The 25611-nt window shown below is 45.0% G+C and overlaps 1 protein-coding gene across 2 annotated transcripts in view; it reads right to left on the minus strand.

The window, feature by feature from the left end:
* Positions 1-23290, minus strand: part of Vav3 (vav guanine nucleotide exchange factor 3) — a 313297-nt gene extending 290007 nt beyond the window's left edge. For both annotated transcript variants that reach the window (XM_075981573.1, XM_075981572.1), the window contains exon 1: positions 22965-23290. In XM_075981573.1, coding sequence (XP_075837688.1) covers positions 22965-23168 — 204 coding nt within the window. In that variant the 5' untranslated portion in view covers positions 23169-23290. The remainder of the gene's footprint in view (positions 1-22964) is intronic.
* Between the last annotated feature and the right edge of the window lie 2321 nt (positions 23291-25611).

Below are 25611 nucleotides of genomic sequence, written 5' to 3' on the forward strand. Positions count from 1 at the left end.
TGGTTTGAGCCCCAAGCATTCCAGTTTATGACGTACCAAGATGTAAAAAGCAGCCACTGCAAGCCCATGTTACCATGCACTGACCAAATCCACCTTGATGGATTGATAGTCACTTAAACCATGAGCTAAAATTTGTCCTTTCTCCTAAAAGCAGTTTTGACCAGTCAATCCAGGGAGGCAAGTGCCCCTCACCAGTAGAGAACAGGGATGGCTACGTGAAATCCTGTTTTCTGGGACTAGGAAGATAGTTCAGTCAACACAATGCTTGTCTCTGCAGCATAGGAACCTGAGTTCCATACCCAGAACCCACATAAAAAACACTGGGAATAGGGGTAAAAACCTATAATCCCAGCACTAAGAAGGCAGAGACAGAAGGACACATGCCAGCACATACCTTTACACACAAATAAGCACACACGTGCACACACAAATACACACACTTTAAAAATATCTCTTTTCTTCCTCAAGTTGCCTCTGACAGATAATTGCTCATTAGTACATTTTAAGAACCAAAATTCAATCTTGCAAATAAAAAGTCCAAAACTGTGTGATTCCAAAGGAATTACATTCTAAATGATAGCAATGGTGGCAACCATCCCAGATGCCTTAGTCTGGGTGTCCCAGGAAGTAAAGACTGAAGCAGAAGCTTGCATGGAGGTGTTTGGCTGGGAAAACAATCCCCCAAAGGAATAAGGTAATGGAACACTGGCTCTCGACCTTCCTAATGCTGTGGCCCTTTGATACAGTTCCTCCTGCCGTGGTGATCCCCAACCATACACTTATTTTGTTACTACTGTAATTTTGTTACTGTTATGATTTGCGATGTAAATATCTGATATGTGACCCCTATGGGGTCACGACCCACACGCTGAGAACCACCCCGGTAGAGGAACAGAAATGGAGAAGCAGGGAGGGAAAGCACAGAAAGCATTACAGAAGTGAGCCTTACTGCCTGGGTTGGGTACTCAAGGCCACTCCCCCTTCTCAGGAATCCAATGAGGCATGCTTCTTAAACCTCCCTCTGCAGGAGGAAAAGAAATGATTTCATTCGATGAGTCCTGTCCCCCAATGGGTAAAAGAACCCATCACCCTAACAAGATTCTTCATAACTGCCTAGCTGCTCCTGCTTGTCTAGAAACTTCCAAGCAGGAACCTTAGAGCAGGAAGAGGAATGGGAAGGGAGAAGTGGAGGATGAGATTCCCCCCTGATTAGGTGCTGTCCAGAAGCACCTGTGTAGTTCATCGCCAAGGAACTGGTTGCTGTTGTGGCTGGAGGAGGAGAGAACCAGAGGGCATCTTCAAGTGATACTCAGGAGGTAGCCGCCAGAAGTCCAGCCACCCTGAAAACCAAGGGCACCCTCTGCACTGTCTTATCTAGATTCCCAGCTGGGTAACTGCGGATACCTGGGAAGGGTCGTGGGCTTTCTGTCCCTGTCATTTGTTTTCTTTTTGCTTGTGTTTATTTGGTTTGGTTTGGTTTTTGTTCTTGAGAGGGTAGAATTTTTTTTTTTCAGAATGCTGGACCAATCCAGCTTCTTCTCAACTTTTACATCCTTCACTTTTAAAGAACCTAAAAGACTGTCAGGAACAAACAAGCTTGTCACTTGCCAATGCTGCCAGATTTAAAGAAGAATCGGTTCTCAAGAGTGGCTCCCAACACCTAGTGTGACACACACCCATGGAATTACAAAGGAGGGAGTGAGGAGCGAAGGGAGGAAGGAATGAGCAGGCAGGGCAGACAAATGGAAGAAAGACCTTCAGGACACTGAGAGACGGAAGAATACAAAGAGGACCATAATGACATTGGTGTCTGCTTTGCCAGGCTGTCTGTCATACCACGCCAGTTTTCCAAGTAGCCACGAATGGGTGAATGGATAAACTATAGGGAAAACAAACAATTGAAAGCTATTTAGACTTCAAGAGAAATCAAATTCTGACCTATATTATAGCATGGATGGGCCTTGAGGACATTATCCTAACTGAATGACCCAGTGTATTCGAAGCATCATGAACAGTTGGATCTACAGACACAGAAAGCAGAACTATGGCTGCCAGGGGCCAGTGGGGTGAGGGGTTATAGTTGAACATGTACTCAATTTCAGATGAGGGAGATGGTAGAGCTCTGAAGACAATTTATGGTGGCTGTACACCACAGGGAGTGTGCCTGATGACACCAAGGCGTGACTTAGAAAGGATAAATGCAATCATAATCACTATTGATTATGTTGTGTGTATTTGAGCACAGCAAAGAAACACACAAAATTCTACACGGAGTCAACCAGGAGACAGCTCCTAGAGAGGCTCATTTTAGCCCTCCGCACTTGCTTACTGCTTCTTTCAAAACTCAGAGGCCTGTAGCCCTAGTCCCTGAGGACCCTGGGCATGGAGTACTTCTCTGCCAACATGCAGGTTCCACATTCTCATCTCCTGAGCCACACCTAAACCTACGCTCTGTCACTCAGGGGCAGAACAGGATCTGGGCTCTGCCTTGCGTTCGTCACCACCACAGTCTTTCACAAGCAGGAATTCTGAGTCTCAGGCCCCAGAGTCTGTTGCAATGGCCTTTGCTATGCAATTGCTTGGCGCTCTAAAATCTGCTTCCTGAGGAAGGTTGTTTCTGAGGCCTCCCATTTCCGCCAAGCCAGCCCCAGCAGATGCCAGGACAGCCCGTGACCTGCAGTAGGCAACCCAGACATGAGCATTGCTGAGCATTTAAAGCCAGATCTTCAGTATTTATGTTTTCTGTCAGAAGTCAAACAGGTCCCCTCATATTGAATTTTCTGCACTGATCCTACATTCACACTGGAAGACTCAGAGGCACTCGGTTCCCTTCCACTTCAGAGCCAAACACCATGGCTCGCTTCTTCTCTTTCCTGTACCAGATAATTGCTTTTCTAATGTTATAAAGTAGTCCTCAATATTGTAGACCTCCTAAATGAGGGAGAACCGCAAAGTTATGAGTATGTCCTCATACATATTCATTATTCAGGCAAATTTTGTCAGCCTTCGCTTCCAGCCTTAGGGGATTCTAACCAAGAGGTCACTCCCAGGAGGCCACCTCTAGCCAGGCTTAAGCTGCCTCAAGACTTCGCTTTCACCTACGTTCATAAATGCAAACTCTTCTTCTAGCCTAGGCTTCTTGGTCTACTACTGCTGCTGTCCTAAGGACCAATCAAGTCGCTCTTGTTTCTCCTTGATTTCCTGAGAAAGCATGACCTTTCAAATCTGGGTGTTGCAAGCACACCCTCTGAAGCAACCCTCTTAATGTTAGGTTTGCAATGATCACACTGACTCATTTGTCTCTTCTCAAGAATGTTCCACAGGATTCTTTTCCTTTTTCTCTTTTTTTCTGTTTTGAGACAGGGTCTCACTATAGAGACTGGCCTTGAAGTCCCAGAGATATATTCGCCTCTACCTCCCAAGTTCTGGCATTAAATGGGTATGCCACCACATCCAGACATACAATTCTTAAGTCAAAATAACACCACATTTCTGCCTAATTACCAATAAAACCTAAAGCTGCTCTCTAGGTGAAGTTATAGGGCCATGACCTAACACGTCATTAAAGCCGCAGCAGATACAACTCATCTTCACTGGCAAAGCTACGGTTCAAAAGCTGATGGCCAGAGCGTTTATAATTAGCAAACCCCGTGCAAATACAAGCTGTGGTTCACTATGGAGGAACTTCCGCTAGAGTTAGAAATACCTCTGTCCTATACATAGTTCAGCTTCTTCCGGTCCTCGTCTCTGAGGCCCGCTCATACAGAAAGATGCTTCTCTGGCTGCTCATTGTTGGGGAGGCTAGCAGTAGGACAGGTGGTCTATCACGATCTCATCCATAAACAAATGACGTAAGAGTCATTCCTCCGGGGTCTTCCTTCGCCCCAGAATGAAATTAACTAACTATATGTGCTGAAGCTAATTTATCACTTCCTTCCTCCGCCTGCTTTTCATAATTTAAAGGAAGGGCCTGATGTGACACAATAGCACGCTTGAAATGTCACTTCTGTAGCTAGCAGCCCTGGCCTGCAATCTACACCAGCATACAATGAGAATGTCAAATCTCTTCTACCTTAAATGACTAAGAAGGCCCAATCTCTTTCTTTACCTCATCTGAAATGTCAGGACTAGAAATATTTTTTAAATCCCAAATATCTAAGCTCCCCCAAAACCCAGCCTGAACCCTCTAGGTAACATCAGGTCATCCTGAACTAATTGTGGTAACATTTGTCACAGACAGCTGTGCCTGGCAAAAAATGACCATTTGCCTGCAGCCTTGACTGTCGTCGGCTTCACCATCCCCCAGGTGTGCTATTCCCTTTTTCCACTGAGTGAAAAATCTAGTGGGTAACAGATCCAAAACCAAAATGGGTCACAATGTGTTTTATTGATAAAAGCTATTAAGAACCACTAAATGGGCTTGAGGATGAAGGTTCCTCATCTCTACCCAGCCTACACCCACCGTTGGACAACAAGCAAAGAAACAAAAATAAAATCAGCACTACAGGCCTTAAACTTGAAGATAGGATCGATTCTGCTTAGGTGATGATATGGACGAGAGTGGACCAGAAAACCACCACCTGTACAGGTGAGCAGGTCTCAAAAACAGGACCCCAAAGGAATCAAGCAACATATATCCAGGAGTATGCTAGTACTCTGACAGGAGTTCTACATATGAAGAGGAGGTGGGGGAAAATAACCTCCTCTTAAACAGACCTCTCTCAGAGCCCTGGTTCTGTGCCGTGCTATCAGTGACTATTCAGTGGCTGTGTGCCCGATGAGTCCCGTCAAATAGATGAGCCACAAAATGAATTCCACTCCTGACAGAACAGAATGCAGTTTTGAGCTTGCAGACATTAAGAGTGTAATAGAAGATAGCTTGTCCTTCTGGGACATGAAAACCCGACGAGCTGGAGATCTCAAGTGAAAGGAAATGGACCAGGCATAATCTAATATCTCGGGAATGCTCGTCTTCACCATTAAGACCTCCTGCTATGCTATTTGACTCAAGATGGTTCTCTGGCCAGACTCCTGGATGGCTCAGGTTATATCATCCTATGTCTTAGATGAAGAATGTTGGCTGAGATAAGAGATGACTGGATATTAAACTATGCTTTCTGCAGGTATCTGCCCTCTCCTCAGGCTTGTCTTCACTAAGGTGAAAGATTATGGCTTAAAAAAAAAAAAGAAACAAGATCCTATTTATTTAAAAGTATACTCTGGTTTTTATAATACCCTTGGAAATAATAGATGCATATATAGTTTCAATGCAGTCTGAAATTAGGTTTTTAACAAATTAGATCTAAAATTCCTTTCCTTGTCTGAGTTTATTGGTAATAATAATAGTCCATGAATATTTAGTTAAGCACGCCCACATATTTATTAAGCATAGCACTCGGCTCTATGTTGGTTCCCAGGCATCATCAGCTGATAAAATATAAGTGACCCCTGCTATCATGAGGCCAGAATAAAACAATTATCTGTAAGGTGAGTTGTATAAAAGAAGAATTTCAAAGCTAGGAAATTAAAACAAAATGTCAAGCCCTGAATCCAGAAAAATGAAAAAGAGGCTACAGATTCTGGGAAGGGAAAAATACCTAACATGGCTGCTGCAGAATTCAAAAGGTCAATAAGAGATGTGACCGCAGAGGCAGAGGGACAGAGGCCAGACCACGGGAGGTGGCACTTAGGGATTCTGGACGTCTCCCGTAGAGCAAAAGTAAGCGTCCCTGTAGTTAAGAAAGGATCGATCACATTGGTGTTAGGGGAGGGTTTTTCATATTTTAAGGTTACTGATGATACAGAGAGAATGGGCTGTCATAAAGTCTAACATACAGGGGGAGAATAAGAAGGAGGCAATGATCCAAGAGAAAGCTATACAGTGCAGGAGAAATAAGGCAGATTACGAAGGCTGAGCACTGTGAATTCCATGTGCCAAGCAGGCACTTGAGGGGTACCCCACTTTACAGATGAGAAAAGCTAGAATCCGAGAGGCTAGCCATTCAGCAAATGGGTAGCTAAAACTGGAATCACATCAAAATGACACCAAGAAAGGTTTTAAGGCAAGACTTGTGAAATGTGCCCTTCCCAGTCCACTGAGACCGTTCTCACTGGCTGTTATTCTTCTATTAACTTTCTGGCAGTCTATTGACAAAGGCTGTGAAAACGTTAGTCTCTGACCTAGAAATTTCACCTTGGACAATAAAGCTGAAGAAAATAAGCCAAGGCAAGAAATAATCTGTCCCGGGATTTGATGAGTCACACTGCCTACGATAGAAAACTGGAAGTCGCCCGAGGGGCTGGTTCCAAATGCAGGAAGCATATTAACAAGGTGGCGGTTCTTCATTTTCATGGCTCAGACCACTCCGTGCCACTTCCTATGCAGTGTTGAGAACACTGCTAAGTGTCTCCTAACATTCTTCAGTTAGAGCAATGCACGTTCTCCCACTGCCTCCCAGCTACCACGGGAAACGGGCTGACCACGCTAACCATCCTAGGCCTTAGATGCCTTTGCAGCATCATGGGAGCATCTTCGCCTGTTGCCTGAGAACTTGCCAAGTGGGAAACTCTGAGCAAGTTACCTGGGGTATGTTATCTCCTTATAATAGAGTTTAGGAAGAGCTGTCCTTGAGACAAAGCTGAGGGGGAGAGAGGAGAAGGAGCCTTCTCTGTATCACATGCTCAGCAGTAAAGCCAAACACTGAACACAAGAGCTAGGTCTTTGCTGTACTCTAATGGGCTGCTCTCCCCTGGTTATCATGGAGAAATGGAAGCTCGGAGAAACTTGAGTACAGTGAGGTTCAGGAGTCACTGATCTTGTGAGTGGCCCAGCCAGCATGTAAATGCAGCTCTTCCAACTCCCCACAGAGGGGCAATTTGCGCTTTTTGCTGTACAATGGCTGCCACATATAAAATTAACAGCCAATAAATCAACAGATGAAAATGTCAGTCAAATCACTTCAAAACTACAGTATTTTGAGTCTTAGACTCGATGAGTCTATGTGAGACAGCTGCTGGAGAAATATTAAATCAGAAACAAAGCAGAGAGGTTTTCCATAGATCTCCAGAACGTCATTCAGAAGAGTGGAAAGAGCTCTGGATCACATGATCAGATGATAGAATGGGACAGAGAGGAGGAAGAAGAATACGTGATTGCCAAATGGCCCTGGTACCATGCTGGGTAACCCGCCCATCTGAGTTCATTTGTACCTACAACAGTCTGCAGTTAAGAACTGTCTCCACTTTACAGCAAGGAAAGGAAGATGCCGAGAGATTTAGGGATTGCACCACAGAGATTCACCTCATCAGGTGTGGCCTGAATCCGGACCTACTGATGCTAAAGTTCACATTCTTTCACTAGAACATGACGACTCCCGGTGCAAGATTCTAGCAGAACACTATCTTTCTTGCCCTTCAGACCCAACCAAAATCAGGGACAATTGAGTATTCACTCGGTAGTCATTTAGGGGAGTGCTCACTCTGCAGCGGGTACTGATCTAAGGATACAGGCTGTAAAAACAAAGTCCCCAAGTTCACAGAACTCACACTTCAGAAGAAAACTTATGATGGTGCTAATACACATGGATATTCATGTTTTCGAGAATGTGGAACCCCTTACTATTTGATCTAAAACAGCAAACCCTCATCCCTCTTAGGAAAGCCATGATTCTGGATGGCTGAGATTCCAAATAGCTGAGAGTTTGCTCATTTAGATCAGCTCTCTATGCCGCCATTTTCATTGTCTAGTAATTTTTCAATGCTCTGTCATTTCTGCCAGGAGGCTCTGGGATTCAAAATTTGAGAACTTGAACTTCTACCCTTACTATGTCCCAAAAATGAACAAAACTAACTAAGCGTAGTAGTAGGCTACTTGTTTGTTTTCAATAACCACACAGAAACTATTAATTAAAATCACTGCTTGGCCTATTAACTCTAACATCTTATTGGCTAGCTTTTACGCCTTACTTTAACCCATTTCCAGTATTTTATATTTTACCTCGAGGCTCATGGCCTACTGGCAAGGTTCCAGCATGACTGTCTCCTGCGGTAGCTCCATAGCTTTTCTCTGACTCCGCATCCTTTCTCCCAGCATTCAGTTTAGTTTTCCCCACCTAGCTCTGCCCTACCCTATCATAGGCCCCAAACAGCTTCTTTATTAACCATTGGTATTCACAGCATACAGAGGGGCATCTCACATCAATAAAGGAATGATAAAGGAGATATATTTTACCTGAGAAATTATTAACCAAAGCACTTTCTACTCTGTGAGCATGTAGTATTGGGGTGCTGCACACAGCCATTCCTGCTTAATCAGGGACCAGAAGTTCATGTCTAAGGTGTTTCTCTATCACTCCCAAACTTATTTTTGAGATATTCTCTCACTGACCCTGAAGCTTGTTCTTTTGGATAGGTTGGTTGATCAGCAAGCCCCTATAAGCTACCTGTCTCTCTGTCTGCCCTCCAACCCCAGCATTAGGGTTACATTCTGTCTGACCTTTATATGGGCCCCAGGGATGCAAATTCATGTCATAATGCTTGCATAGGAAGCACTTTACCCACTGAATATTCTCCAGTCCTAGCCCTCCCCCCACAGGCATTGTCTCAAGAAGCACAGGTTATCCTCAAACTCAGCACGTAGCTGAAGGTGACCTTGAAATCCTAATCTCCCCACTCACCCCCACCCCACCTCAACTTTCCAGGAGCTGTGCTTACAGGCATGTTCTACCACACCTGGCTTGTTTGATAATCTTTACGAGCACATTTTAAAAACTATATAAGCATGATTTAAATCTTTCTTAGGACATTACTATTCTGAGAAAAGGTAGGGACTGTGACTCAGAGAACCTGGGTCTGGGCTTTGCCAAACAAAGTGACTTTGATCAAATCTCTACACACACCAGAAGCCTGAGGCTGCTCATTGTGCAAACCAACTGCTGGACTAGAAATCTCTCTAAAGGACTCCCAACCGCATGTTGTCTTTCCTGAGTACCTTGTGCTGTGCATGAAGCCCCATAATACAACGTTAATGATTCGGGGTCCTCAAGTCCACAATTCACAATTTTGAACACTGCCAGCTTAATTTTTGGTTATCCCTCCTCTGTGCTTTAACTTTCTGTCCATATTTAATAGCATCCTTGTCCTTAAATAGGCTTATTGAAAATGAGTGGAATGTATATCTGTAGTTTCTCAGTCCAAATACCGAACAACACATTATATGCGTTGCTGCAATTACTTTAGTCCTACCAACACTTCAATCACGTGCCATCTCCTCTATTTTATAAATATGAAAACTAAAGATCCAATCAGTTAGGCTGCCCAGGACTTCAGCAGCAGAGCTATGACTCAAGGTCAGGTTATATCAAAGACAATGTAAGATCTACGAGAACCTATTGTCTTTGTATTTTGTTTAGTTTTCGTTTTTGTTTTCAGAGACAGGTTTTCTCTGTGTATCTCTCTCTGGCTGTCCTGGAACTCATTCTGTAGACCAGGCTGGCCTTGAACTCACAGAGATCCGCCTGCCTTTGCCTCCCTGAGTGCTGGGATGAAAGACGAGTGCCACCACCACCCAGTTGTATTGTCTTGGAAGTATATTAAAACACAGGGTTAATTAAAGGTCCTCGAGCTTGAAGTCAGAATTTAGGGCCTGTAAAATTGGCAGAAATGATGTGTAGCCTGATAAACAGAATCTAATAAATATATTTTATTTTTCTTCTACCAAGAGGTGAGAATATTTTTATTACTGTTTTCTGGATTCATTATTTTTTTCATCAAGCTAATTATGTGTGAATCCCTGGAGGGTGGGGTTTTAGATAACAAAGATTAACAAGAACGTCAAAGGGCTCATTGTTATCTAGATGGGTAAGAAATTTACCTTCTTTGTTGAAGTTGTTGAGGCATTTATTAAACATGACAGGGAAAAAAAATTAAATCCTTACCAAGCTAGACACGCAAGAATCCTGGAAAATTGTTTTTATCTTTCCCATTATTTTTCTCTTCACTGTGGCTATTAAACAGAACTATGTATTCAAAAGGCTCAAGAATTCAATAAAGTTATAACCATCTGAGCTACCGCGTGAGAAGAGCCCAGCTTCTCTATGGGGCTAACACTGATGTGAGCAGTAATGATGTCATGGTCTCTTCTTAAACCATCTCTGGAAGAACCCACAGCTTGAGTTGGTGTTTAGGTGAGCTTCAGAGCTCAAGTCCTGCTTTGCCCTGGTGGAGGATAGCTGCTGTATTTTACTGAATCTCTCAGGGGAGTTTCTGGGCAAAATGCAGAATGCCTCCAAATCCTCAGGCATCACAAACGATGTGAAGGCAAACATCTCTTCTGTGTCTGATTGGCTGAACACTTACTAGCTTTCCTTGGTTAACAAAGGCTTTATCATAATTTGAAGGCCAAATGCCAGAAAACCTGATATCTCCTGCTGAACCTACATCTTGGACTATCACTAAGTGACCAAATTATTCTAGTGCCACCTCCCTATTAGACATTGCATAGATGATTAAGAGAAAGTTAAATCCTAACATTATAGCCCCAGCGGTAAAATCACTGCAAAACAGATGCTGGGATGTGGATGAGAGAAGAAACTGTCATCCTGGGTACCACTAGGACCTGGGAAACATGATCGGAGGTCTCCTGGCTCATTGACTGTACCCACTCAGTCACACCAGTGGGCTCTGGAGACCAGAAATCAAAAAAGTACATCTAGCGCATAGCGCCCTATTTCTCATAGTCAAACATCTCATAGCACCTGGAACTCTCTGGAATTCTGATTTATTAACTGTCGCCTTCAAGACCAAAACTCATTCAAGAGTGTCAGGAAGCCAAAAAAAAAAAAAAGTACCTTCAAAAATAACTTGCAAAATTCAGAACAGTTGCTACTTCTCCTATCTGGTAACAGTCACCATGTGGAAAGTGGTATGGGACAGGCTGGGGACAAGTTAAGACTCATGAAGACAAGGGTGGTTATGATGATGACAGGCAGGGCCTCGGGCAGAACTGGGGACTCAAGAGTATCAGGCATTTGGGGAGCCGGAGGTCCTGGTCACTGAGGATTTGGAAGCCAAACTTTCTATTTGCCACACGGTTTGAGCTTTGAAACCCAGAGAAAAACACGAGTCTGTTGGAGACACTGTGAAGAAGTAGAGAAACACACACACACACACACACACACACACACACAAAGTAACGCGTTAGCTAGGGGTGAAAAGTGAAAAGGCCATTTATGGGTGCACTCAGGAGTACCCAGCCAAGGCTAGGCCAAGGACTGATGGGGGTATCCAGCAACCAAACAGGGATAATGATGGCTCAGAGAGTGAGAGAAAACAAAGGATGGCAGTTCTGAAGGTACCAGAGCAGGGAGGGCGCTTGCCTTTGGCACCTTACTTTAGCCATCTACTGAGGAGTCTGGCTATGCACGTTTTCTTGAATATTCGCTGAAGCCACTGTCCACACATGAAAGACAGCGGCTTTCATGTCTTCAATGCAAATAATTATTAAGGGCATTATATCATCCTTCAGAGTAACTGTCTCATTGGCATTGCCGAGGTCTGAGCGTCACGGCACACTGCTCTTTTCCTGCTCAGCTTTCTTTCTCAAACTTTCTTCCTCTCTAGTAACGGCTGTGTCTCCATCACCTTCCTGGTCTCGCCTGGCTCACCCAGCTGCATGCATTGCTGTGCTGGGCTTGCGCTGTCCAACAATTTACTTCCTTTCTGCATTCTGCAAAAGTCTGAATCTCGGGTCAAATCAATTTTCTCCCTGCTACCCAGAAGCAGAAACTTCAAGTGATTTACTCTCTGCTGTGTGTGTTCCACAGATACAAAGTAACAGGCAAAGTCTACGGAAAGAAACACTGTATACCACCCTTCGTGAAAAAGAAATCAATTTTGTGACATGAATGTCACACAAAACTGGGCAAAGCATTGCCAATCCACCAAACAGTTATCGGGCCACTCACACTAATTCAAATGGCATCCCTGTCCTGCTTGACAAGGGTGAGGTTGCAGGCAAGTGCAGGATACAAGAAACTAGAGCCAGGAACCGAATTTTACTTCCCTTTGATGCTCCAGGATCTACCACAGAGTCAAATATGCAGCAGACAAGTAGATGGTTTAATTAATCAACTCACAGCCACTGGTCACCATGAGGACGAAGCCAAACAGAAAGCGGGTAGTGCCAAAACTATCATTACCATAGACGTTTATTTTAAATACACTTTCAATGCAGAATCCTATAGTGTTATGTTCCACTTGCAGAGAATGCCGTGCTGTTGGCAACTACTTTCCCAGACATTTCCTCATGCAAATCACCAGATAGCCACAGAGTCTGGCAGCAGAAAATGGGAAATTTTGCTGAATTTGGAAGTAGGACAGTTGGACTCCAATCTTGTCTTCACCACTTCCTGTCCGTATGACCTTGAAAAAAAGCCATTTAGCCTGGTGCGCATCTCAATTTCCTCCTCTGCAGAGCGGTGATAAGACCATCCTCTTCCTGCCATACAGACTTAGGAGGATGGGAGGGATGGCTGAGGGGGAAGGAAACAATCCTGCTGACAACCTACTGTGCACCGAGCCCTTAATGCCTTGCCTCATCTTCACCTCAGTCCCTCAAAGGTGGGTTTCACTGCTTCTTGCTCATTTCAAGAGGAAACTAGGATCCCAAAGTAAAGGAACTTTCCCAAGGTCATCCCTGTGGAGCTTAGCCACTTCTGCTTGAGCCCTGATCCCCACAGAAGCAGAATGTCTTCTAAGTGAGGCTGCATCTACAGTGGCTGCTACTGCTCTAAGTACATAGGTGGAGGCAAAGAGACACCAACCCTGGCTAAGGTCACAGAGTATGCCAGAGACAAGGCTGGGACCAGAAGCCAGGTTTCCCATCCCTGACCTTTGGAAGCCCTTTCATTTAACCACGCTGCCCCCAGGATCTCAGGAAAAGACATAAAGAGATGTGGGGCTTATTTATTCAGGCCAGCTGTTCCAAGTCTATTTTCAGACGAGCACTTTTAAAATCATGGAAGGTCGGTATCAAGTGTATCATTAAATATTCCATATTAATTGACCCTTTAGAGAATCCCCATGTGAACAGCACATGCTGTTAGCTTCCTTTTATGGAAGCAGCTCGAAGGCCCACTGCACTTCTGCAACACATACTTTGAAAGGACTCCCAGACAGCAGCGCAAACACAATTCTAATATTTTTTCCTTCAAGAATCAAAAGCAATGACACTTTGTTGATCCGTGGTTCTCACCACTAAATGGCAACGCCCAAAAAAAAAGCCAAAATATAGGTTAGATTGGCTATAACACTATGCAAAGTCTGTACTCATGAGCAGAAAGGGTAAGAGGATGGGGAGAGGGCTTAGAGAATGATATCATTCCACATAATAGCTAATAATAGGTATATGAATTAATAAGTATAGCTACAACACAGAAGGGGGGGCCATGCCATAGCATTCATTTAAAGAAGTGGTGGTCTTGGCTCCCAGGTAAATATAAGTAGCTTAACTCTAGACCCAGGCCCACCTGGCACAAAGCACAGTATTAACCTGCCTTCATAAATTTTCTTTGTTTTCCTATATGATTGTATTCTCTTTGCCCATCAAATACCTGCCAAAGGTCTGCCCCAACTTTACTCTGAACAGTGAGAGAAATAGCATCAAATCATCCAAATGCAGCATCTGATATCTTGAACCAACATGACAGTTCAGGAACTGACTCAGAGTGCCATTAACAACATCCACAGGCCAGTCAGAGAACACGCCCACAGAGCAGCATCACAGACAGCAGCACAATGGGGAAGAGAAGGCCCCCTCTTCATTGCATGCTCAGCTGTGCCAGCAGCCTTGGTGAGAGAGGACTCAGCTCCCTTTAGAAGTCCTAATTCCAACCTCAACGCCACTCCGAACCACTTCTTAACACACATTACTTAACCCGGCTTAGACGCGGCGTATAGATCACTCTGCCTGCCTCTTTGAATGAGAAAATATGTGACAGGTGCTTCCTAAGGAAGACTCAGAAGCCTTGGGCAGACTTCTGCAGAAGTGGTGGTAAAGGTTATTGTAAAAACAGTTAGCAACCAGTGTGCACTGACAGCCAGTCAGACAGACCTCGTTCATTCAGGCGGAATGTGTCTTGGTTAGCTCTATTTTAGAGAATACGGAAGCTTCAAGAAACGGCAGGTTCCCATCACACTGAAAAGATCACTCAGCTGTAAAGAGGAAGGGTGATGTTATCTGCGATGATTAGCAATGGCATTGAATGGACAGGTATCTGAGGTTTATAATGGCATGCGCAGAGCTATGTCTTATAAAATTCAGCCAGTTACCTTTGAAAGGACATCATTCTCAACCCAGCAAATGAATTTATGCTTACTTATATGTGACTGTTAAGTGTGAGTCCCTGTGTCACTTTCCAAAGACACTTTATCAGCAAATTAATCTATGGCAGCCTTAAACAAGTCCTAGCATGGCAAAGAGATGAATAAGAAGAAAGCTGCCAAACAGGGCCCATCGCACTCCGCCTATGCGAGCCGGGTTGTTGCACTAAGCAACATATACTCTGCCACACCTTGGAAGGGAGTCAGGAAGACCTACTACAAAGGGACACTGGACCGAATCTTCAGGCAAATGAAGACAATCTCTGGAAACTGCGAAAATTGCATGCAAATTTGCACGTTGATGTTTAACAAGCACGGCTCATCCACGAAAGCATAAACGAGTCAGGAGCACAGCAGAGGGAGCCTTGAAAGATGGAAGAGGAGCAGACCTTGCATCCTAGGTGCTTGCATGCTCTCTAAGGATTCTGAAGTTAATCCGAGGCCCATCAGGAACCACCGAACAGTTATAAGGAAGTTGAGTAACCACTTATCTGCCCCAGTGGTGCAGGTCAAAACCAGGGTTGCTCCTCGTGATACTCAAAGTTCATCAGCATATCTTGGTGATTTTTACCTTGAAAGCATACCCTGAATCAAGTAAGGGAAGTAACATGAATGCTTGCTATTGGAAAGACACGGGAGAGAACTAAGGAGGCAGGAGAGTGGGTGAGAAAGACTCGGGGAGAAAATTATGTTCTTTTCCAGGAGGGCTGTTCACTCAGTCATGGTACAAGAGAGAATGTACCACCTATGGTTACAGAGGCAAGTATAAGAGCCAAAGAAAGCCTTCCTTTGATTTTGTCTATTTTCTCTGCAGAACAGGAAGCTGGGGCAGTAGTTTAAAGGAAGGATGGAGGAGAAGGATGTGACGGAAGATACATGAAAGGAAAGAAAACGTACTAAGAAGTCGCCTTGGACAGTGGGAAAACAAATGACTAGAACAGTTTTCAAACTCCTCTCCACTCCTTAAAAAAACTATGAGATCCATTAGCAGCTGTGCTCGTGGGCCATACCCATCAATGCTTGGCATACTCAAAATCAAAACCGAGAGGTCTTTATACACGTACATAGTCCCCTGTTAGTCCTAGCAATGGCACCAGTAATAATATGCAACTTCGGAAAACCCCAGGGTAGACATGTGAATAAATGAGAATTTAAGCGAAGGATGCTGTGTTAATAGTATAAAAGAGCCTGGGCCCTAAGGAAGGCATCAAAAGCCGCTCTGCAGCTGCCTGGAGTTCCCAGGCTTTGAGAACACCTTGTCTAGATAAACAGAAACGGCACTGTAGGGTGGATCCCAGCACTCCCTGGAGGTTTAGGGACCATGCCCTTCAAGTGAGAAGAGTCCCTGTGGTGTGGTTTTCCTCCTTCACCTTTTAGCAGCTCAAGTGTAGGCAGGAAACAAGTAACACGCTGGACTTAGTCAGGGTTCTGTTTACCCTAAGGAGCAAGATAAATAAGGGAAGCCAAGGAAGCACTCTTGAGAGGGTTCTGGAAAGTGAGCTGTGCAGGAAGGAAACAAAGCCATGACAGCAGTGAAGAGGCGGGAGAGGAGAAGAGTTCAAAAGATCACTGGATTTTAGGTATTAGCAGAATAAGCCAGAAAGAAGGGGGGATTGACACAGTGGGATGCTTGAAACTGAGACACCAGAGGGTAGCTGGTCAGTACCAGTTCAACACCCTGAACTGATCTCTTCCGGCCACCCAAGCCTGAAACCGTCAGACCACTCTGTCCATATTCAGAGGCCCCCAAAGCCTGTCTTCTGCATGCCTTAACTACTTCTCTAAGCTTCTATATTCCTCTCCAGCCTTCCACTCACCCCTTGTTCTGACCTTGCCCTCTCTTCATCCAGCCCCCTCCACACTTTGGTCCATGCCCAGTATTGCTGCAGCAAATCCATCCTGACGGTTGTCAGTTGTCTAGCATGTCCACACCACTCCAGAAGCAACTGTCACAATGGAGGCAGGCGTGAGCTGCCGATGTGAATCAAGGGTCCACAGTGATAAATTAACAGCACGGATACCACGAGACGATCAAGGGAAGAGACGAGGATGTGAACACAGCGAAGGTAGAAATGCAAAAGTGTGAATGTTTAGATAAAAAGCAGGTAGTAAAGGAGACAGCAGGAACAAGAGTCAGAAGAAGCAAAGACAGCGGTGCGGGACGGGAAGAGCCCAGTTCACCAGGAAGGCTGGGTCTGGGGTGCGGACTGCCACGGAATTTATGGAAAGTAATTAAAAGAGGGAAGATCCAGGGATTCACAGATTGAATAAATCTCATTTACATGATAATCTCTCCCACTGCAAAGGAAAGAAGGAAGGAAAAAGGAAACTCATCGTCCTCACCGTGACAGCTACAGATGAAGCTTTAGGAAACCCTCATGAAGTCACCAACTTGGCCACCAGAAGAAATGTTTAAAATACAGTAGCCGTGCTGCACGAAAATGCCATGATCAGCATGGACTTTCACACAGGTAGATGACTGAAAAGAACAATTTAACAAATAAAAGGGTAGCTGACTTCTGGGGAGATGAAAAAAACCATTATTCTGAGCGAACCAGAAATGTAACCAAGAAACCACTCTTTTTTTTTTTTGGACAATGAGAGCTTTCTGTCCCTCCATTTTCTTTAATCCACTTGATGCTGGAGACAGAAAGTGCAGACATGTAAAACACACGGCAATGCCTGAAGTGATACAATTATAGGGTTTTTAAATATATGGCTATGTATAATAGAAATAAGGTTCTCTTTATATGTCTCTTTAAAAAAACAGTACATGAAAATGAAACTAGGTGTTAGCAGATTAGAAGGTAACCCTGCCTATGACAGTCAGTCATTATTTTTACAAATGCCACATCACTAATTCTCTGCATACAGGACAGTTCTATGCAGAGAAATGTGGAAAGTACTAAGTCTTGAAACGGTATTCAAAAGAAAACCTTAGGAATATTTATAATATTTATGTTTGCTCACAGGCAAATACCTTTTCACATATATGCATTTTAATATACAGGAATACTACAACATACTTTTGGCATAATTTTTTGCAGTTTGCTTTCTGCTTTGAGACACAGTTTCATATCGTCATAGCTGGCCTCGAACTCCTCATCTTCTTGCTTTGGGTTCCCAGATGCTGGAATTACAGGTATAAGCCAAGACTCCTGGCTTAAAATCTGTATGAATCCAAAAATGTTTTTGAATAGATATAAAATAAAAATTCCATATACTAAACAATAACTTCCCTTTTAACCATTCCCCTACTAGCCACTACCTTAATTCTCTACTCTCTTATTAACAAAATTACCCTCAAAGAAATGTCTACTCCGGCTAAACTGTCCGCTCCTAATTTCTCTGTTCCTCCATTATGGTGTTTGCTTCCAGACTATCAAATTTCTCTTTGGTCAAGGTCACCTAGGAACTTCAGACCATGGAAATCAATATCCTGTCCTGGGTCCTCGCTTTCCTTGATCTATCAGCAGCATCTGACACACCAGATCACTCTACCTCCAAGCACATTGTTCCCTTCTCAGAACCCTCCACTGAGGGCTACCTCCTCACCCAAGGTCATCCCTCTCAACTGCCCTCCTCCTGAGCCTCCATGACACGCATCCCCGGTGCTCTCACTCCAATGTTGTGTCTCCTCCCACCCCTACTCGGCAGATGCTGTCTATCATCCAGTCTCATTATTTCAAATGCTGCCTATACTTTGGTGGCCCCAAAATTTGCATCTACATCTTCCAACTTTTCCAGCTTCCTGCTCAGTCTCTTCCTCTGGGTGGCTACTGGGCACCTATGCATGCCAGCTTCAGGTAGGCCTCCTTTTCTTCCACATATATCCTAGACTTCTCCATCTCTGTCAATGGCCACTCAGGCCGGACTCCCAGTCATCCTTGATCTCCGCCTTCTTCTCACACCCAGTGTAGTATAGCCAGCTGGTCTTTCACCCTCAGAAAGCATTCAGAATTCTATAACTCCACCATCTGCTGCTTCTGTTCTGGCCATGGCTGCCAGGCCTTCAGTCTGAACGGCAGCACCAGCCCAACTCCACCATCCTTGCAAAACAGCAGCCAGAGTGACCCTGTCAAAAAGGTAAGCTAGGTCACATCATGACGTCACTCATCCCTTCGTGTGGAATCCCATTTCACTCCGAGTGAAAGCCAAAAGTCAATATAAGGACCCACGAGTAATAAAATTTAGGGCCCCATTTTCTTGCCAGACTCATTCCATTCTACCCCACACTCGCTCTCCTCCAGATTCTCTGGTCTTCTTGCTCTTCTGGTGTACCGGTGCTAACTGCCTCAGGGCTTCCTCTTTGTATATCCCCTGCTGAGAAGATTGTCTGGTCTGATTTTCAGACATCTACATCCCTACATTCCCTGGTTGCCTTCAGGTTTCTGCCTAATTGACACCTCAGAGAGGTTTTCTTACATAACCTACCGTCTAGGGAAATGACGTTTCTCCCTGTTCTCCCACCCAGCCTCATCTGTGCTCTATGTACGGCCCATCTCCCCTACCACCATGGCATCCCTTTAAGACAAAGACCCTGTCACATGTGTTTAGTGCTCTAAGCCAGTGTCCTAAGAACCGTAATTTGTTGAAGGAACTCTTCAAGAATGAACAATTCATGTTAAGACAACTCAAAGTTTAGCCAGACTGTATATATTGTCATAAACCTCACCAAATATATAAATTTCATTCCAGGATATAGTATGGCCCAAACAAATAAAATAATCTCAGCAATTACAAACCTCCAATTAGTTTATACACGGATGGAGATCTTTTTAGCCACTAAAAGTGACATCAAGCCACTAAGCCCCATTCCCTTTTTCGCAAGAGCACAAGGATCAATAGGCTTCTCAAGGAATCATTCGTGTTCATTATGTCCTGGCCATAATACTGTTTGCATTGAAAAATAAATCTGTCTAATATGTACAGACCCAAAAGTATTGAATTTTCAATGGTCATCAGAGAGCTATTTAACTTTAACCTTTACAATGGAACATGCTGAACATGAAAAGGTGAATTTACCTTTTTGGCTTTGCTCTGTTTTGTTTGAGCCAAGACTGGCCTCAAAATCACTACATGGCCAAGGGTGACTGTGAAATCCTGGTCTCCCTGGCTGAATCTCCTAAGTGTCAATCACTATAATAACAGGTATTGTTATTGCTACCATATCCATGTAGCCTCCTTAAGCTATTATGAATGAAAGCAAAATCTACATTGGTATTTCATAAGTATTTGTTTCTTAATTAAAGATCATCATCTTATCAAGATGGTGAGACCACAAAGATGCCATGCCGTGGTGCATGGTTAGAACAACACAAGCAGGGAGGTGGGACCCCATCTATGTTTCCATTTTAAGAAGACAAAGTTAGCTTATGAATACTGCAAGATTCAAGTTCACTATAATTGAACAATCATTATTTGCAGTGTTAGTTGCATTTTAATGCAAACAAGACATAAGGCTGACAGGAGGGAAATGAGATGACATCCCTCTCATTAGAATAAACACCCTTATTTAAAAAGGCTACATTTTATAACCTCTTTGGGGAAAGTGTTCTCTCTCTCTCTCTCTCTCTCTCTCTCTCTCTCTCTCTCTTTCTCTCTGTGTGTGTGTGTGTGTGTGTGTGTAAGCAAAACAACAAATAAAGTCCCCTTTGTTGGCATTTGTCAAAACATTTTCAGCATACCCCAAAACTCCTAAGTATGATCTTCTAGCTATTTCCCACACATGACAGATCGTGTATCATAGGAAATAGTGTATTCCAAATTAATATCTCAACAGAAAAAGTCGGGTATAGAAGGGAAAACTCTTGGAAGTAGCCAAAAACCACAAGTACTAGGAAGAGCATCTCTAACTTCAGAAAAGCAAGCTCTGCTGGGAAGCAGGTCATTATTAGCAAAGCACATTTTGGAGCTGGATGTGTAAACAAAAGAAAATGCAGTTCTATAAAAGGCAGTTTATGCAACTTATGAGAGGAAGTCAAGCAAACCCTTCCTGGAGAGATGGCAACTTGGTGGGGACCTGGAGGGAGTCAGGAAACACGGAAGTGTGGATGCTTGGGGGAAAGAAACAGGAATGCCTTCATCTAGGCGACACCAAATACGCTAGGCTATTAGCTTATTCCTTATACATGATGATGGCAGTTGATAGAGTAAGAACCTCATAGCAAGGAACAACCAGAGTCTTTCCCAAAAAAGCTGCAAGAAGCAGAAATACTTACAGATGCTAGCACATAGGAACTTTTAGATATTTGCGATTTGGAATCTTAATTGTATCCAAATACCCATATTAATATGACAATAGGTAATTTTGCTAATACTGAATGTTTACTGAATATACAGTAGGGCTGACTATTGTAGGCATGTTGAATATGTCCCCTTGTTTCATAAAAGCATCTACTAAGTCTCATATAGTGACATAATGCCAACCTGCATTATACACATGCAGATACCTGGCTCTCAGCTCTCAACGTCTCTGCCGCGGGGCCAAGAATCAAGAAGGAAACAAAAACAGACACCCTGCACTCAGGTGCTAACTTTCTAGGACTATTTTTGAGAAGAAGTCCTCTTGACGCTCATCACAAGAGAAATCACTGAATTTAGAACCAGACAGTTCAGAGATGGATTGGCTACCGAACGCAAAAGGAAAACCTAAGGAAGAGTCATTTCACTGCCCTGCTTACCTCACTACAGCCTAGGGGCCTGTTGATATCAGTGCAATAAGTCCTTGAGGGCAATAGCTTGGTATGTTCACTGTGGCGCCCTCAACAGAGACTAGAACTCTTAAAGAATCGTGTGTGTTCCATTTCATTAGTGATGCTTCTAATGATCGTCACTCATCAGACAGATTCCATGATAGATGATGCACTTATGACAAGAAGAAAGCATATTGGACAAGATTCCATGCATTGTTAAGCAGTCAAATAAAGGTTTGAGGATCAAAGAACACCCAGCTGTCCAAAAATAAGTAGATAATAGAATTTTAAAAAGAAACAAAAAGAAGAGAGAAACTTGATTATTAAGGGCAACTTTAACGAGTAACTGCTGAAAATTCCAGAAACTGAACTTTCAGGAAATGTGCATAGCACGTGGCTCACAAGCACCGTAATCCACGCTGTTGCTGAGGCAACTACTCAAGTGGAATGGGGACTCTGGGAACTTACTCCTGCACAGGCAGGACCTTATACCCAACAGTAGCTCTGACAGTATGGAAGCAGCCACCAAATCCCTCCACAGGACATCTACGGTTGGCACGATTCTGGAAAAGTCCACAGAATTGGCAGTTACCACTTAGGTTTGTTAGAGTAGAAAATAATTGATTCTTCTTGTAAATACATATGGTTCTATGTCTGTGTTTTCCTTGGGGACTGTCTGCCTACCAAGAGGTTGAAGGTAGACAGTCAGGGCAGACAGGATTTGAAATGAGAAGGGACCCTGATGAGGTACTGAAAACCAGAGCTCAGTGTGGGTGTGCCTGCTTTAAATACGAAATTATTACATGGCATAAGGTCATTTCCTTCTGCAAGGACACAGCTCTGGTGAAGCGGCTGAAGCTCTGTATCACACAGGGCTAGTGCTAAAATGTGTCATGAACGGGGGTTCTTTCCTTTCCCTTCTAAGTTGAAAGGTAGGTAGGTGTGTGTGTGTGTGTGTGTGTGTGTGTGTGTGTGTGTGTGTGTAGAGAAAATAGAAGTTCTGAGTTGTGTTGAACATCCTCTGAACAAAAACTTTCCGACAGGACCCAAAAAAAGCAGCAGTGTGCTGCACTGTGACTTTTGAGCTGACTCTGAGGACCCCGCTGCCTACCAGGGCTGCAGTTTCATCAGAGCCCCCAAAGACGTAGCTCAAGCAAGACTAGGGCCACAGGAGTCTACGTACCCCCGCACTACCTGAGCACAGGACCCAATGAAAGAGGAATCTCCAGTGAAACTTCTCACTTCCTGCCACTGGTGAGAGAGGCAGGGCTGGCTCCCCGCTTGGTTTCAGACAAGCTGTAAACACAGTCACACAGTTTGCCAGCAAGTCACCGGCTGGGCGGGTGTGGGGGCGCTTCTGGAAGCGTCCCTGCGGTCCAGCTCCCTCTTTTTCCTCCGACCAGGGTCATTTCCATACAGATAACGGTACCAAACGCCCTCCACTTCCTAGAGTCCTCATGTATGGCATGGTTCCTCTTTCTAGAACGTGGGGACCAAATGCACAGAAGAAAAATAAACTCAAAGCAAGATTATTCCATCACTTCAATTCATTCCCTTCCACTGTCATTTTGGAGCTGGATCGACTCTTTGTTAACCCACACGGGGCGGGGGGAGGGGGGAGGAAAGGTGAACCGTGCTCTAAGATAACTTATTTCTTCCCGCCTCCCAGAAAGCAATTAGGATTCCACACACCATCTCCGGACGCAAGGTTTTAATGTTTAGCTGACAAGCTAAACCATTTCAAGATCAGGTAGAAAAAGCCCCTAAGCTGAGAACTGAGAGGCAGGGCAAGCTGAGCGCACCTAGATGTTTGCATTTACACAAAGAAATTATCCGTATGATTAATGGGAGCCTCTGGCGGACGGCGGGGTCGCAGGGTGGCCTCCATACCTGGGACATCTGCGGCCTCAGGTTGATCTCTTTCAGGTTGATGGAGTGTGCCCGTAGGTTGTTGAGCAGCTGGCAGAGCAGGACTCCATCGCGGAGGGTCTGCGCCAGGTCGAACACCTGCGCCGAGTCCCAGGTCACCCGGTGGTTGGCCGGCAGCACTTTGCAGTGGATGAGCCATTGAGCGCACTGCTTCCACGGCTCCATGCCCGACGGCTCCGGGACCCGGCCCCGCCGGGGCGGGCGGCGACTCGGAGGTGGCCGCCGCCGATCTTCCGCGCCCCGCCGACGCCAGCCGCTGGTGGCTCCTGGGTTGCTCTGCTTCTCGGGAACGGGCGCCGCTACCGGCGGCTCGGGGAAGCCGCGTGGGACTCGCCTCGGGTCCCCGCCCGGATGCGCCGCGGCCCGGCCGCCGCTGCAGCAGCGAGTGCGGCGCGCTCTCAGTGCGCCTCGGCCGGCTCGACCGCGCACAGGCTTCCGACTCGCGAGCCCAGCGCCCCGAGACTGAGCATGCCCAGCGCGCCTGGCCGGTCTGTGCGGTCCGCGAGTCCCGGAGGCGCGGGTGCGAGCGTGCCCGCCGCCCTGGCTGGGGGTCGGGGGCCGAGGGCGGGGCGGCTGGGGGAGGAGCGGGCCGAGCTGGGGGCGGTGGCCACAAAGGGGATCCCGGAGCCCCCGCCCGCCCGCAAACCCTCGGATGCGTAGAAGCTTGCACAACCCCGGGGCGTCCAGGGATTAGCCCATCGCTGCGGCTTCCTAGGAAGTGTGGCTGAAGGCTGAGAAACGCTGGGGAGTCCCCCGGGACACCCTAAACAATGAATTCGATTTAAATTAAGAGGGTCTCAGGGGAGCTGCGGCTTAACTGGGACACCGAGATCCGGGAGAATGTAGGAATTGTGCACTCCGCGCATCTGGAGAACACAGCGTGGAAAGTTTGTGACCGGCCCCTAGTTCCTCCTCCTCCAGGTCCATCCTCAGCTCCTTCCTCCAAGTGAGTTTCTTCTGAGGATGTTTTGACACCTTAAAAGTGTGTGGGGTGGGTACAGTTGTAGCCTCAACCTGTAGAGAGACGTGCTTTTCACGTCTCGCTCCGGCTCGGAACTGTTCACTAATACAGCCCTGCCCCTTTTGAACCTCAAGAACCTGCCTGAGAAAAACAGGCCAGTGACACAGAGGCAAGACTGCGCATGCGTCACTGACAAGCCACCAGGTTTGAGCTCAAATTGCTTTAGCACTGATAGACTAAGTCAAGATGTTTGGGGAACCCTGGGGAAAGTTAGAAACTGCCAACCCCGCTCCCACACACACACATTTGTCAGCTCTTGGTCACACTGAGGCAAAGCACTCAAGTTTCTTTAAAAGAAAAATAAAAAAAGCAAGCCCTGTCCTTTTTATTCCCACTGCCCTTCAACACTGAAAACGGTGCTTACATTACTTGTGGCATGGAATTAGCACACTGAACTCTGACAGCTCCCTGCAAATGCAGTCCTTCAACAGTCTTTTATTTTTGAATTTTTTTAAAAAAATGAAATCCAGTTTGAAGGGGTTTTATATCATTTTTTAAAGTTTCATCAGGTATTTGAAGTTCAAATTTTCCATTGCGGATCATATTGATTTTATAAACAGGACGAAATGTCTGTTAGCACAGAGGCTGGGTTCCTTCATCCGTGGCTATAGCAAGCATAGCCCCTGTGTACAGGGCCAGCCTTAAACAATAAATCAGCCTGAGGACTTCCTTTCCTCGCATGCATCTGTCCCCAGCAACTTCCTCTGTGCTCACTGTGGAGCCCATCAATAGCACAGCGCTTCCCAGAACATAGTGGGTTTGAAAGCGTGTAGCTACAGGAGTACCAAACCTAGCAATACTGTCACCATAGCTATATAGCCTATCATGGGTGCAAAGATTATCAACCGCAGCTAATATAGAAATAGCACATTATTTAATATATTGTGATAATTTTTACTTAAACCATATGGACTTTTGCTTTCTGTAATTTTCCATGTGATATTTTCGGTTGGCTGTTGACTGCCACTTTACTGAAAACTCAGAGTGCAAAACCACCGAGAAGAGGCAAGTCCTGTAAGGTGTGCTGCACATTAGAGACGTTTACAAACATAGTGCAACTGGCTCACCCTTTAAAACATGGTCCAACATGAAGGGAAATGGAAAAGAAGAAACACGATAAGGAAAAAGCAAAGTATGCATTTGGTTTTGCACAGCATCAGATCGCTCTTGAGTGCTGTAAAGTGTTTCCAAAATCCAGATCATACGTACAATGCCATGCTGTGAGCACCCCAGAACTAAGAGTCCAAGCTGAGCTGCTTTCTGATAACCTCCGGCCTTGTATTTCTCTAACCATCGTTTTGCAACGTATAAAGTGAGGGAAGTGGTCCTTGCCTCATTGGGTTGTCAGAATCAAATGATCCCATGCCTTGCTAGTCAGAAGGAACATGTAGACAGGAGGATTACTGTGGACTTTGTAAGACTCTCGGGCCCTACCCTACCCACACGGAATGAATCAGACCCTGAACTGAATCAGGGTCCCCATGCGATACATGTTTCTATCAAAAGCTGAAAGGCGTTGATAGAGTGATAGAGGATGTAAGTGTGTAGTGCCTGTCACAGGAAGAGCTTCATAAATACTATGCAATA

Source organism: Microtus pennsylvanicus, chromosome 7, assembly GCF_037038515.1.
Source record: "Microtus pennsylvanicus isolate mMicPen1 chromosome 7, mMicPen1.hap1, whole genome shotgun sequence".
NCBI lineage: Eukaryota > Metazoa > Chordata > Mammalia > Rodentia > Cricetidae > Microtus > Microtus pennsylvanicus.